Source organism: Micromys minutus, assembly GCF_963924665.1.
Source record: "Micromys minutus genome assembly, chromosome: 6".
NCBI classification, from domain to species: Eukaryota; Metazoa; Chordata; class Mammalia; order Rodentia; family Muridae; genus Micromys; species Micromys minutus.
The window spans coordinates 19,454,188-19,468,873 of NC_137975.1; the positions used below are offsets into that span (position 1 = coordinate 19,454,188).

At 46.1% G+C, this 14,686-nt stretch overlaps 1 protein-coding gene across 1 annotated transcript in view; it reads left to right on the forward strand.

Annotated features, from left to right (window-relative positions):
* The window catches only part of MGAT5 (alpha-1,6-mannosylglycoprotein 6-beta-N-acetylglucosaminyltransferase), a gene marked incomplete at both ends in the record, with an annotated part of 168,997 nt that overhangs the window by 93,721 nt on the left and 60,590 nt on the right, over positions 1–14,686 (forward strand). The window contains one exon of the mRNA XM_080917587.1: positions 7,786–7,919. Coding sequence (XP_080773713.1) covers positions 7,786–7,919 — 134 coding nt within the window. The remainder of the gene's footprint in view (positions 1–7,785; positions 7,920–14,686) is intronic.

The window sequence follows — 14,686 nt, forward strand, 5'->3', positions numbered from 1 at the left end:
AGTCTCTGTAGAGCCAAGACAGTGGCTTAGCTATGGACTAGTCTAGCATCCTAGAAGGCTCAGGCCCCTGGGGAGCTGGCCTTTTCTCTTACTGACTCTCTTCCTTGCTTTCCCCTGGCCTCCCTCATGTTTTTTCAACTGTAACAGACACACTTCCATCCCAATACCTTTGCAGTGGCTGTTACATTTTCTGAAACATTCTTCCTTGTCTTTGACTTCACCACTATCTCCTACCTGTAACTCGGATGATCCTTTGCTCCACTCCCCACCCCATTCCCTGCCTTCCTGCCTCTCTAACTCTTCATTCTTTTTCTTTTGTTTCTCTCTCCTGTCATCTAGGTTATAGTTAGAAGCTTGGGGTTTTCCTGTTCATTGGTGAAACTTAGTCCATGGTAGATATTATCTATTGAGTTGATTTAAACAAAATCAAAGGATAATTAATACCTTTTCAGTTACAGGCTCATATAACAAGTCGGGGAAGAATAAGAAGTCATTCAAAATTGGACCTTCATAAACCTTCTGAGGTAGTCCATGCCAGGAATCCCAGCACTCTGGAGGAAAGGGGGCCAGAGAAGACCATTCTCTCCTACAAAGACATTCAAAGTCAGCCTGGGCTATGTGAGAGAGCCTGACTTTAAATTAAAAAAAAAAAAAAAAAAATCTGCAGACCTAAGAATGCTGCTCTGTGAAATGAGACGTCTTTCTCTTTGCTTTCTACAGAGCTTCTATTCTTAGGGCTTGAAGAGTTGCTCCAGCCACAGTGACTCTTAGCCATTGTTCCATTGTTAAGGCTGTTATTACTAGTTTCCACACTGGGTTTCTGTTAGGGTGTGGAGCTCTTACAGCCACTGTATGATTAGAAGAGACTGATGGTGAGGGTCTGAACTTGAGCCTGGCAACAGTGAATATCTTACAAGTGAGCCAGTCCTCTGCCCTGCCAACCTGGCAGCTTTCTCTGAAGTGGGGTGCTTCCGTGAAGTTTTGTCCTGAGGACAATCAGAGGGACTATTGTTACTACACAGACCTGCAAATCAGAGTCGCCCAAGATTCTTCCCTCTGAGGGCCAGCCTGCAGGTGGGGTTCACTTCTCAAGGTCATCCTCCCCTAGAGTGCTTTTTTGACACTTGAACAGCCCACTCTTGAGTTTGGATCTACTGTGCATTACTGTTTCCCTAGATCTTGCCAGGCTTCCTCTTCTCAGTGAGCCAAGCATCATCACCATTTGAAAATATAAATTTGGATCAAATTTGAAAATTCTGGCTACTCTCTCTGTAGCTTTAAAGTCCAGATTATGGGATGGTGAAATGGCTCAACTAAGTGCTTGCTATGCAAGCAGAAGGATCTGAGGTTAATCTCCAGAGCCTTTGTTAAAAAGCCACACAAGGTGGTGTGAGCTTGAAATTTCAGTGTTAGGGAGGCAGAGTCAGCAGGGCCCTAGGGACTCACTGGCTAGCCAGGCTAACCTGCTTGCTAAACTCTGAGAGGCCTTATGTCTCCAAAACAACAGAACAAAACAAACAAAAAAAAAACCCACAACAAAACAAATTGAGAGCCAAAGAGATGGCTCGGCTGTTAAGAGCCGCCCTACTCTTGCAGAGGGGTCAGGCTTAGCTCCTGGCACCCATATGGCAGCTCTAACTGCCTGGAACTCCTGTCATGGGGATCTGACATTCTCCTCTTGCTTCTAAGGTCACCAGAAATGCATGTGGTGCACATACGTATGTGGAAGCAAACACTCGTGTGCATAAATTGAATATTTTTAAGTGTACAGCTATAGAAATGGCAGCCAGGATCTCTCTCTGGTGTGTAGACACACACACACAGGCATCTGCACTTATATGTATGTATATGTAGCTAGAATAGCCTGCGTGTATGTGTGTGTGTCAGAGTAAATGTAACGGGATCCACTTTAGTCTGAAGCTAAAAACTACCCATAGGTGTAGAGGGTAAAGAAAGCCCACTGGTAGTGGATATTTTTAGGCGAGATCATAACTTACTTCTTTATATCTTTCTCTATTACAAAAAAAAAAAAAAAAGTTTTACACCAAGGACTTACTGTGTCATTTGTAACAGGAAAAGCAATTAAAACATTTGTATTTAGGGGGAAAGAAAACCGTGTTTATTGGCAAAACTTAGTATGAGCTGAGCTTTGAAAAGTAGAGAGGAAGGAGGTACTTGATGAATCTTGGGAAGGTCACACTCCTCAGACCTGGTGGCTATGAAAGCTTAGTCACCTCCCAAGCTGGTTGTTGTGGTTCTGCCTTTGGGAACAGGTAGTGTGCGTAGAACTCAAAATTCTTAGAGGTGTTTAAGATTTACCAGGAGAAAAACAGACCTTGGATATTTATAATCGAAAGCAAAGTTAATTTTTTTCCTGTGAATTTTTTAAAATTAATTTTTAAAGAAGGCAGGAAGGGCTGGGATGTAGCTCAGTTGGTAGAGTGCTTGATCAGCATGGATGAAGCCCTGGGTTTCATCCCCAGCACAACATAAACAGGTTGTAGTGGTATGCTCACCATCCAAGCAGTCTGGAGGTGGAGACAAGAGGATCAGAAGTTCAAGGTCATCCTCAGCTACATCAAGAGTTCAAGGCCAACCCAAGCTACATGAGAATTTGACTCAAAAAACAAAAGTTGATCACAGGTACATATTATAAAAACTGTTACAAAACTGCAGTGATATGGTACATACATGTATAATGGTATATAATAAACATGTCATGGTTTGTATTCTATATTGCAGGAGAATATGATTTTCCTCTGAAAGCTGTGTTGCCATGCTTCATAGGGCACAGAAAATAAGATTTACACTATAAGGCTGTCAGTTAGAATCGGAAAGGATTGTTCTAGCTCAGAATCCCAGGACTGCTGCTTCTTGGTCCTGTAGACTGGTGTGAACCCCAGTGTCCTCATCAGTTAGAGTTGTGATGACGCATAAAAAAGTTGCTGTCATATGCTCTGTTCATCATGTTCCTTGTTGCTGGGACAAACCACCTAACATAGAGACTTAGGGGAGGAAGGGTTCATTTGGCTCATAGTCGACGTAGGGGGGGGGGGTGACCTACTATTACAGTCCATCCAGGCAGGGAAGGCATGACAATAGGAGCATGAGGCAGCTGGTCACGTGACCATAGTCAGGGAGCAGAGAGAGAGAGAGAAAGAGAGAGAGAGAGAGAGAGAGAGAGAGAGAGAGAGAGAGAGACACGCTGCTTAGCTCTCTTTCTCCTTCCTCTTCAGTTCAGGACCCCAGCCCATGGGACGGTGCTTCCCACCTCAACTTACCCAATCTAGAAATTTCCTCACAAACTTACCCAGAGGCTATCCAGGGTAGTCCCAGCTCCCTTCTAGTTGGCAGTATTTGCCAACACCCTTGCTTGGAATAGAACTTAAAAAGTAAGGAGAACTTGGGTATCAGGGTGGTTTTAGTAGAACACCCATTTGTTTCTCATCTGGAATGGACTGAGAACAGAACGTGCAATGGTCCCTGAGTTTCATTTACAGTGAGATTTTACTGATTTCCCTTGAAATGCAAATACTCACCCTCACACCCTCCAAACACAGCTGATGCCTGTTCTCAGCATAAGGCAAAGCAGAAAAGAAACTTGGATTGAGATTAAAGCCAGATGAAAAGTCAGTTTGTAAAACATGTGTATGTACATGTATGAGTTGGTGGGGTACAGGTACCAGCAGAGGCCAGAGGCATGGAATACCCCTTGGAGCTGCCACACATAGGGACCAAGCTTGGATCCTCTGCAAGAGCAACAAGTGCTCTTAACCACAGAGCCTTCTCTCCAGCAGCCAAGAAGGTTGTGTTTGGTATATCTGCCATGCCTATGGCTTTGGATTCTTTCTGAGCAGTGTGACGAACGCTTGTGTTGAGAGAAAATGTCTTGTCACAGATGTCTGGACGCACACAGCTGCTGGGCAGCTCCTTGTAGTCAGCCACCAGGAGCCTGGGGTCAGCTAGAATCGCCTGCTTGTGTGTGTGGGGTGGGGGGTGCCTTGGGCCTTTGTGTTTACAAAAAACCAGGGTCTGGTGACCAGTTGCACAGAGACATAGAAGGGTCAGACAGTTCTGGCAGCTGTGTATGTAAGCCTGTGACATCCTCAGCCCCCAGCATGCAAGGTGCTGTTCCTCAAGTTATCTCACAGTGAAACTGGGAGTTTGGATGAAGTTTCGGGGGGCGTGGCTTTTAGATGGAATGTGTGTTTCACAGTCTCAAATTTGATTTAGTACCAAACTACAGTTGCACCACGGCACAGTGAGAATAGATGGGTGTGTGGCTTAGTTACTCTGTTTGCATAGCAGGTAGGGAATCCCTGGAGTCCATTCCCAGGAGCACATAAGTTGTAGTGGTGATTGCCTCAGTTCTAGCAGTGGAGAAATGGAGGCAGGAGGAGTTCAAGGTCATCCTTGGCTGTATAGTGAGTGGCCTATATAGGGGGCTATAAAAGACCCTGACTCCAAAAAAGAGAAAAAACATGGACTCTTTCCTCTCGCACATCGAGGCTACATGCTAAAAGAATCTTTGACATAACACAAAAAATTGCACGTGTGTATTTTTCTTCTTTTGTGGATTTTTAAACATCTTGCTTTTATTATGTTTTAGATAATATTTCATATAAGACCCACAAAATACTTTAGATAGTCATTGTGTTGTGAGTCCTGTATGGGGAAGTATACAGACTGAGTCAGAGAACAAATATCCCAAAAGTTAGTTACTCCAACAGTTTCCTGAAAATACAAATTAAAAACTATCATCTTAAAGTTTCGAGCCCCGGACCAACAAAGGAAAGGACGCTTAGCATGCGCAGGCTGTCTTCCCAGCGCTCTGTTCTTCACAGTTCTAGTGCCCTCCCCTCTGCACTTCTAAAAGGGAGGAAGAAAGGAAAGCTAGCAGAAGAACAGCTAGCGGCCAGCCCTCGCTTTGTCTCTCGTTGGCCATAGAATGTATTCAGTAACTTCCTCGTCAGCTAACTGTAGCCATGGCCCTTGCTTCTGGGCACTTGTTCAAACACGCAGAAATGAACCAACAGAGAGGCCTGGCTGAGCACAGCTCCCCAGTCAACTAGCTCCTCCTCCTGTGGCCCTCATCAGGCCCCTGCTTTGGAGATGAGCTGGTGACAAGGTAGCATTAGTGTAGCCTGCGCATCTCTGCAGAGCACCTTTGCCTCACTGCCTCTCTTCATCCTCCCTCATAAGGATGAGAGTAGAGCTGGGGTGTCTCATTGTCAGCAGGTCACCTCTGCCGGGTTGAAAAGGTCTCTGGGAACTGGGAAGTGACACACTATTATAGTACATCCTCAGCACCACATAAAAATGCCTGGGTGGCAGCTCTCACTCCCAGTCCCAGCCTCCGGGAGGGGAAAATGGATGGATTAATGAGGCTCACTGGCCAGACCATGTAGCAGAAGCAGCGAGCTCAAATTCAGTGATAGACACTGTGTTGAGGGGATGGGAAGGGGGCTAAAGATACAGCTCCGTGGCTACAAGCACACACTGCTCTTCAATTTCCAGCACCCATGTGAGACAAGTCACAACTTCCTATAGTCCCATTTCTAGAGGTCTAATGCCCTCTTCTGGCCTCATGCAGCCACACACCTGTACAATGTTCAGAAAAACCAGGAGGTGGAAACTGATTGAGGAAGACACCTGAACTCTGGCTCCCACATGCATATAGTGACACATGAGTGTGAATGCCCACCCCTCCACCACACACACACACACACACACACACACACACACCTGGGCTGACTCTATAAATGGCAAAGCATTCCTTAGCTCTTAGGAACCCAGAGCAAAGCCAAAGAGAAGTCTGCTTAACTCCACCCAAGCACCCAAGGTCATGGCTGAAGTTGCAGAGTGAGCTTTGCACCGAGTGGCCAGTCTTAATTACTGAAGGAGTTTGCTTCTGTGTTATTTGTGCTGGTTTTCTTTGAGTCAGACTAAACAAGGATTGCTTCCTTTCTTATCAGCCATGTGTGGCCTTCACTGAGCCATCACCCAACAAGCTGAAATTTGTCTAAACAGGATTTGAGGTAGAGTTGATGAGGGTTACTATTTAATCAAAAGAGAATTGTCTTCTGGTCAGATAGCGCCCCCCCCCCGGTGAAATATACTTGGAAATCATACAGGGGTGAGGCAATGGCTCCAGCTGTTGCAGTGAGAGCCACGGGAAAACCTGAGTTCCATTCCCAGAACCCACAACGAAAGCTAGACATGATGACACACACTTGAAGCCCAGCACTGGGGAGACAGAGAGAGGATGCTCGCTAAGGTCACTGCTAGACAGTTTACCTAGTCAGTGAACCTAGTGCAGGCCCTGCTGAGAAATCCTCTCTCAAAAACAAAGTAGACAGCACCTGAGGAATGGCACTGGAGGTGTCCTCTGACCTCCACACACATGCACACACTATTCCAAAGCCTGTAGTCACAGAGTACAGATGTTCTTGGCTGCTGTTCTGGTACAACTTCCCACTTGGGTATATGGTGAAGGTGCAGAATGCTTAGGTAGGCCGGGCCAGAAGGAAATTCCTTTTCTTTAGAATAGTCTGTCCTATGCGCATCCCAGCTTTGAAGGAATTGGCTTTTAGAGAGGTCTCTACTCCAGAGACCCTCACATTTTGTTTGGTCTTCAGTCCACACATCTGTCCAGTATAACCCCAAGGGCAATCATGCCTGGCTGTTGGGTGCAGTTGCTTGAAGAGATCTGTTCTTCTCGGTAGGTAGTGGTGGCACATGCCTTTAATCCTAGCACTCTGGAGGCAGAGGCAGGCAGATCCGTGTGAGTTCAAGGCCAGCCTGGTCTACAGAGAAAGTTCCAGGACAGCCAGGGCTACATAGTGAAACCCTGCACCAGAATGCAGTGTGTGGCTGTTGTATAGGCAGCCTAGCCTGTACTTACCAAGCCTAGATAGCTAGGAAGTCATCAAGCCACGAATCCCATGGGACAGCCGTTGTTTATACAATTCATATTTACTCTGATAGTGTAGTCCATAGCTGTACATTTCTTGTGTGCTTGTGTGTGTAGAGGCCAAAGGTTGATGCTTATTATTTTCAATCACTTCCTTCTTGGTTTTTTCATCTATGTATCTATCTATCGGTCTATCTATCCATGTATTCATCCATACATACATACATACATACATACATACATACATTCATCCATCTATCCATCTATTATCCATCTATCTATCTATCTATCTATCTATCTATCTATCTATCTATCTATCTATCAGCAGGGTCTGTCAGTGAACCTTGAGTTTATCTTCTGCTAGCCTGGCTAGCCAGAGAGGCACTGGGATCCACGTGTCTCCCTCCAATGCTAGGATTACAGATACACACCACCACACCCAGCTTCTTCTCTGCACTCAATATAATAAAACTCAGGTGCCCACACTTGTGTGTGAGAGCCTTCCTCCTCTCCCCACGCTCACCCATCTCAACCTGATCACACTCTAATTCCAGCCTTAGCCCCAGAACTCACTGAACCTGAAATGCAGAGACTAGGCTGTGCTGACTCCTCCCCTACCCCCTAACACCCAGCGTAGCCACCCCCCCCCACCCACCCCCAGCCCCTGTATATCTTTTGTCAGAGAGTAAACTGCAATGGAGGTGAGATTGTAGACCACACTGCTTGGTTTTTATTTACCCTAGTGAGATGGCAGACACAGCTGGGATCGGTGATGAGGCAGAACCAAATGATATGCAAATGCACCCGTGGGGTCACCACTGGCCTGTGTTGTCTGTAATGCTCACAGCCCTGTCTTTTGCTTTCCCCATCAGCTCATACCCCAGACAACAGCTTTCTGGGCTTCGTGGTCGAGCAGCACCTGAACTCCAGCGACATCCACCACATTAACGAGATCAAAAGGCAGAACCAGTCCCTTGTGTATGGCAAAGTGGATAGTTTCTGGAAGGTGAGTCAGCCTACCTGCATGTCGAGCTCTCTGAAAGGAAGTTTGTGAGGTAATTTAATTCTGCTTTGATCCAGGGAATAATCAAGCTAAATGCCCAGGGCTTATGCCCACTAGACACAAACAGAAGTGTTCAGGGGTCAGTTGCTCCAGCAGGCTGGCATTTTAACTGAGGCTGGGGTTGCTTGTCTCTCCTTACAGCAACTCTGCCCCAAACCTTTTGCTTCTTTGCATGTTAGATGTGAGATATAGGCTAGGGAGGTGGTTCAGTAGGTAATGTACTCTTTAAACAACATGAAGACTTGAACTCAGATCTCTTACATCACACAAAAAGCTGGACATGGTGGCACATGCTTGCAACTCCAGCAGTGCTGGGGGGCGGGGGTGCAGAGACAGAGGATCCCTAGGGGATACTGGTCAGCCAGTCTAGCTGAATCAAGTTCAGTATGAAACATACCTTAAAACATCCCGGTGACGTGTGATTTAGAAGGTTCCCAATCTAATGTATCAGCCTCAGAGAGCCAAGCTTGTAATCTTAAAAGACTTTTGAAGGACAGACTCCCCGTGACTTTCAAACATACTTCTTCCTAAATGTCCAGTAACACCTTTCTTGGGATAATCGTAAGCTGTGATCTCATGCTTTGTGTCCCCCCGCCCCATGAGGGGAGTTAGAAAGTGATCCTGAGGGTGTCAGTGGCATGCCCAGCTAGGTCTAGTCAGCTTTTCTGACACTGTTCACCCTTCAGGTCTGCAAAAGAGCAAGGAAGCTGGTACATGTTTTTTTCCATGTGTATTCATTTCTTTGTATGTGAATGAACGATGTGTGTATGCATGTGTGTGAGTGAATGCCCTGTTCATGCATGTGGAGGTCAGAGGACATCTTCCAGGAGCTGTCAGTTCTCTCCTACCATGTAAGTTCTGTGCTCTCGAGATCAAACTCAGGTTAGGAGACTTAATGGCATGTCTGTTCATGGACTAAGCCATCTTGCCAACCCCACTGGCTATTATAGACACGGATTTATTCCCAGATTATGTTTTTTATTATAACAGCTATAACTCTATAGTGTAATAGGTCTCAACTAGGGACAGTGTCACTGTCCCCACTTCCAGAGGATGACCTGGCAGGGTCTCCAGATAATTTTGATTGTCATATCTGGATGATAGTAGTCCTGTCCAGTGGTGCAGGTTAGGGACATTATAAACATCCGACAGGGCTTAGGAAGGTTCCCTAGCATAGTTATCTGCCATATATCGACAGTGATTCCAGGACAGGGTGATCCCAGGACAGGGGATCCCATAAAATAAAGGGTCATTCTTTCTGTGTTATCACAAGTTGAATGTCCCTAACTAAAAGTTTTGAAATCCAACATACCTGGTGCCAACAGCATGCTGGGAGATTGTGGGGGGGGGGGTAATTCACCCCAGTATCATGTAGCAGGTGATGGTCTAAACTCAGAACTGCAGGAAATGACTCTCATCCTATGCGTATAGAGAGAGAGAATGTTGTGAGTTGAATGTGCTGTATTGATACCAAGCTGGTGGTCCTCTTCTGGGAAATTTTGGCACCTTTAGGAGGTAGAGCTTCCCTAGAGGAAATAGGTAAATGGGGGAGGGCCTTGAGGATTTGTAGCCTTGCTCTACTTCCTGTTCATAATTTCTGCTTCCTGACTAGATACTGCATAGCCTAAATCAGTCTAGTAATATTAGTGTATAACCAGGCTGACTTCAAACTCTTTAGCAATCTTTCTCCCTCTACCTCCCAAATTTCTGGGGTTATAGATGTTGGGGTAAGGACCTCCTGAGAGCCACCATGACCAGCCTTGTTATTTTGAAATAGTCTTTCCATATTATCCAGACTGACCTTCTGTCTCAATCTCCCTGGTACAGGAATTCAGACCACATACCCAGTCCTGGGCTCATTTTTTCACAGGACTCCTCAGTAGGGTTTCTGCGATGATCACATGAATTAATAAATGTAAGTTATGTAGTGCAGCTCACAGCATAGCTAAATGTTGCTATTATTGGTTTTCATTATTGGGCCAGTTAAAAATTGCGGTGGTGAGAACTGGTTCCCAGTGAGAATGGTCAAGCCTGTGAGCATTCGGTAGATATAAGCAGCCTGCAAGATCCTCAGATGCCCGTTTTTAAACTGTGTCAATAGTCGGTGCACCCTAGCCCAAGCAGTCTGGCCTATTATCTATTTTTGTAAATAACATGTTATTGGAAAACAGCCATGCCCACTGTTTGTCTGCGGATGCTTTTGTACTAAAATGTGGCACTGAGTAATTGTAGCAAAGGCGAGCTGACCTACAGAGGAAGCAGTATTTACTGTCTGGCCTTTCCTGGACCACTTCCCTCCCTCTCCTCTCATCCGTCCCCTTTCCTGCCCCCCCCCCCCATCCCTGCCTCTCTCTATCATGGATACATAGGGAGTGTGAAGGCCAGAAGACAACCTTAGCTGTAATTCCTTAAGCTCTCCACCTCAATTTTTTAAGGCAGAGTCTCACCCCAATTCCAGTAGGATGGCTTGCTGCTCAGCAAGCTTCAGAAATGTGTCTCCACCTCCCCAGGACTGACGTGTTTACAGGGTATCACTGTGTCCAGCCTTTTAGGTTCTGGGTAGTCAACTCAGGTCACCATGCTTCCCAGGAAAATAACGTATTGACTGAGCTATTTCTCCAGAACTCATTTTGGGGCTCTTCATAATGGTGATGAATAATTTGTTTGTGGAGAAGTGAAGTAAGACGTCAGTAAAATTCAGCTCGCTCTGAAGAAAAACCACAGGGCACAAAGACTGGCATCTAGCTAGCTCCTTTTCTAGGCTTCGGTGAAATGACTAACACATTGTTCTAGTTCGGTTTCTGTTGTGATAAAACATTGGCCAAAGCAACCTGAAGGAAGGGGTTACAGTCTGTCACTGAGGGAGGCCAAGGCAGACCTGAAACAGACTGTTGAGGAATGCCCTGACTCTCTGGCTTTCTTGCTCAGCTCCCTCCCTCCTACTGTCCCTGGCTATCTACCTAGGGATGGTGCTGCCTACAGCAGGGTGGGTCCTCCTGCATGAGAGGAGTTAAGAAAATGTCTCACAGATGTGGCCACCAAGAAATTGGATGGAGGCAGTTCTTTCTTCCCAGTCATAACGAGGTTTATGGCAAGCTGGTCTCAGCCAGTGGGGATGTAGGTAACTCAGTGCTAAATGCTCTGACTGAATTCTCAGCACATGCTAGACTGTTCGTTCCATCGCTAGCATCATGACAGTTTCGGGGCGTTTCCACTTCTTAGAGCCCTCCACAGTCGTGACTGAAGGTGGTGTGTGCTGATGTCTTTTCCCTTTGGTCATCCTTAATAATGATGGGTCTACATGGCCAGTCTGTTCAAAAGGCAGAGCCAGGGTCAGGGCTCCGCCCTCCTCTCTTGACTCTACTCCTTGTCCCTTTTCTGTAAAAAGCAGTGTTTCAAAGCTTATACAGACAATCAGCCTGTGTCACCTGAGCAGCTAGCAGGAGCCCCAGGCTAATGTTAGCTTAGCAGATAAACCTCTGCTCCTGGCCACTTACCTCCCTGGTGGCCAAATCAGCAATAGCCTTACAGCTCTTCTGAGTGAATAACTCTCCATAGGAGTCATTCAAATCATTTTCTGCTTCGGATTCCAGGGCCTGTGTTGCTGTAGCCATATTCTGACTGGCAACAAGCAAATGTCACTGGAATGTAGAAGGCTATAGCTGAAAGCACACACGTTCGGCTCCAGCCAATAGCATGCCCCTTCCCTTCAGCCCCACCCCCCCCAAAGCGCATGTGCACACAATATAATAAAACTCAGGTGCCCACACTTGTGTGTGAGAGCCTTCCTCCTCTCCCCACACTCACCCATCTCAACCTGATCACACTCTAATTCCAGCCTTAGCCCCAGAACTCACTGAACCTGGAATGCAGAGACTGGGCTGTGCTGACTCCTCCCCTACCCCCTAACACCCAGCGTAGCCACCCCCCCCAACCCACCCCCAGCCCCTGTATATCTTTTGTCAGTGAGCAGGCTGCAGTGGTGAGATTGTAGACCACACTGCTTGGTTTTTATTTACCCAAGTGAGATGGCAGACACAGCTGGGATCAGCTTAGGCTTAGCTTCAGGTTCAGCCTCATACAAGCCAGGCTGGTCGCCAACTTTCTGTGTACCCAAGGATGACTTTGAACATATATGCTCCTCCTGCCTCCACTCCCTGGGTGCTGAGATAGCAATATTTCACTACCATACTACATATATGCAGGGCTGGAGATGAAATGCAGGGCTTCCTCCATACTCGGCAAACAAGTACGGTGCCACCTGAACACATACTTACCCTGCCGTGTATAATTATGAGCTGTGTTCTTTGGGACTCTTACAGTACAGCCAGGATGAGCTATCAAAGAACAGCTACCCCATACTTAGCCCACACTCCCAGAAACATCCTGGCATTCTGCAGTGATGATTGCAATATTTCAAAACAGTGGAAACATTGCTTTAAACAGTCAGAAATAAATCTGGAAAGAGGAAAGAAGTCTGGGTGACCTCTGAGTCGGAGATATAGTCCCATCCAAAGAACTATGCAATTATCTGGCTTGCTAATTGGGTCGACTCTGGCTTCATTGAAATGCAGGCGGAATTGGGAACTGAAGTCATTTGGAGAAATTCCATTTGATTTCATAGTAGGGATTAACTGCTTTTAATGCGTGGTTTTAATGAACCACCAAAGACCATTATAATTAGAGACTAGACTGAAAGTCTTGAAAAGAATGCTTTTATTGTAAGTAGGTTAACCCTGTGACCACACTTCCTTCTCACCAGATAACAGAGATAAACGAGGTAAATGGACAGCCGCCCCTTGTCAACTCAAGCATATATATTGATAGAATAGGAATTGATTTTGTTGAGTCTATAGAAGTCTAATGTTGTCATAGCTCTTTTTAAGAAAAAGATTTATTTCATTACTTGTCAAACTATATGTAAGTACATGTTTTTATGTATGGGTGTGTGCATGTGAGGCCTCAGATGCCCCAGGAAGCCAGAGGAGAACATTAGATCCCCTGGAGCCCCAGTTAAAGTGCCTGTAAACCACCTAATATGGCTGTGCTGGCTAGTTTTATGTCGACTTAACACAAGGTAGAGTCATCTGAAAGGAGGGAACCTCAGTTAAGAAACTGTAAATGATGCCATCCTGGGCTGGTAGTCCTGGGCTCTATAAGAAAGCAGGCTGAACAAGTCATGAGGAGCAAGCCAGTGAGCAGCACCCTCCATGGCCTCTGCATCAGCTCCGCCTCCAGCTTGCTGCCTGTTTTAAGTTCCTGTCCTGTCTTCCTTTGATGATGAACTGTGATGTGAAAGTGTAAACCAAATAGACCCTTTCCTTCCCAGCTTGCTTTTGGTCATGGTGTTTCATCATATCAATAGTTACTGTGACTAAGACAGTGGGTTTTAGAAACCAATTCGAACCCTCTGCAAGAGCAGCGCACACTTAGCCATCAAGCCCCAGCTCCTGCCCCATCGCAGCTGTATGAAATGAGGATCCCCTGTATTTTCTTGCCCTTGGATAAGCCAATTACAAGAACCTTGGCCATGGTCCTTCAGACACTAGGCTCACCAGAAGCACATAGGAATCCAAGGAGAAGGTAGAGGAAGGAATCCTTTTGAGAACAGCCACTCACCAAGCTGAGGTTGTTTGCATCCGTTCTGAACCTGGCACACAGAAAAGTGTGGCCCAGTGATAGAGCTTTTTCTCAAGTAACAGAGATAAGAAACAAAGGGAATTATCTGAAATGATAGTTCACTGGGTAAAGGGGCATTCTGCCCAGCCCTCAAGCTGAATGTGATCCCTGAAACCCACACCATCAAAGGATGGAACCAACTACCTCAATTTGTCCTTTAACCTCTATGCACACCATCCCTGCCATCCCAAATAAATAAATGGGAAAAATAATGAATCTTCATGGAACTGGGAACACAACTCAGTCATTGTACTGGCTGGTTTTGTGTCAACTTGACACAAGCTGGAGTTATCACAGAGAAAGGAGCCTCAGTTGAGGAAATGCCTCCATGAGATCCAGCTGTAAGGCATTTTCTCAACTAGTGATCAAGGAGGGAGGGTCCAGCCCATTGTGGGTGGTACCATCCCTGGGCTGGTAGTCTTGGGTTCTATAAGAAAGCAGGCTGAACAAGCCAGGGGAAGCCAGTAAGTATCATCCCTCCATGGCTTCTGCATCAGCTCCTGCTTCCTGACCTGCATGAGTTCTAGTCCTGACTTCCTTTGGTGATGAACAGCAGTTTAGAAGTGTAAGCTGAACAAACCTTTTCCTTCCCAACTTGGTTTTTGGTCATAATGTTTTGTGTAGGAATAGAAACCCTGACTAAGACAGTCATTAAGTACTTTCTCTACAAACAAGAGGACCTAAGTTCCAGACAGATTTAGCCTGGAGTTGGCTGTTGAAGCACCCTTGTAATTCTAGCACTGGGGAGGCAGAGATAGGTAAAGCCCAGCCTACTTGGGGAATTCTTCATTAATGAGAGACTCTGTCTCAAAAACAGAAGGTAGATAGGATCTAAGCTCAGTGCCTGAAGCTGAGGCTGGTCTCCAAGTGCATGTACACACACAATTACACACACCTACCACACAAGCACAGCAGAACTTACAGCCCAGGACTCTTAACGGCTCTTGCAAAATAGCCCTGACTGGGGACTGATTGTAAGTCAGCCTGGGCTGCAGCCCTCCCCCACTGCCAGGCATCTTCATATTTGCTGA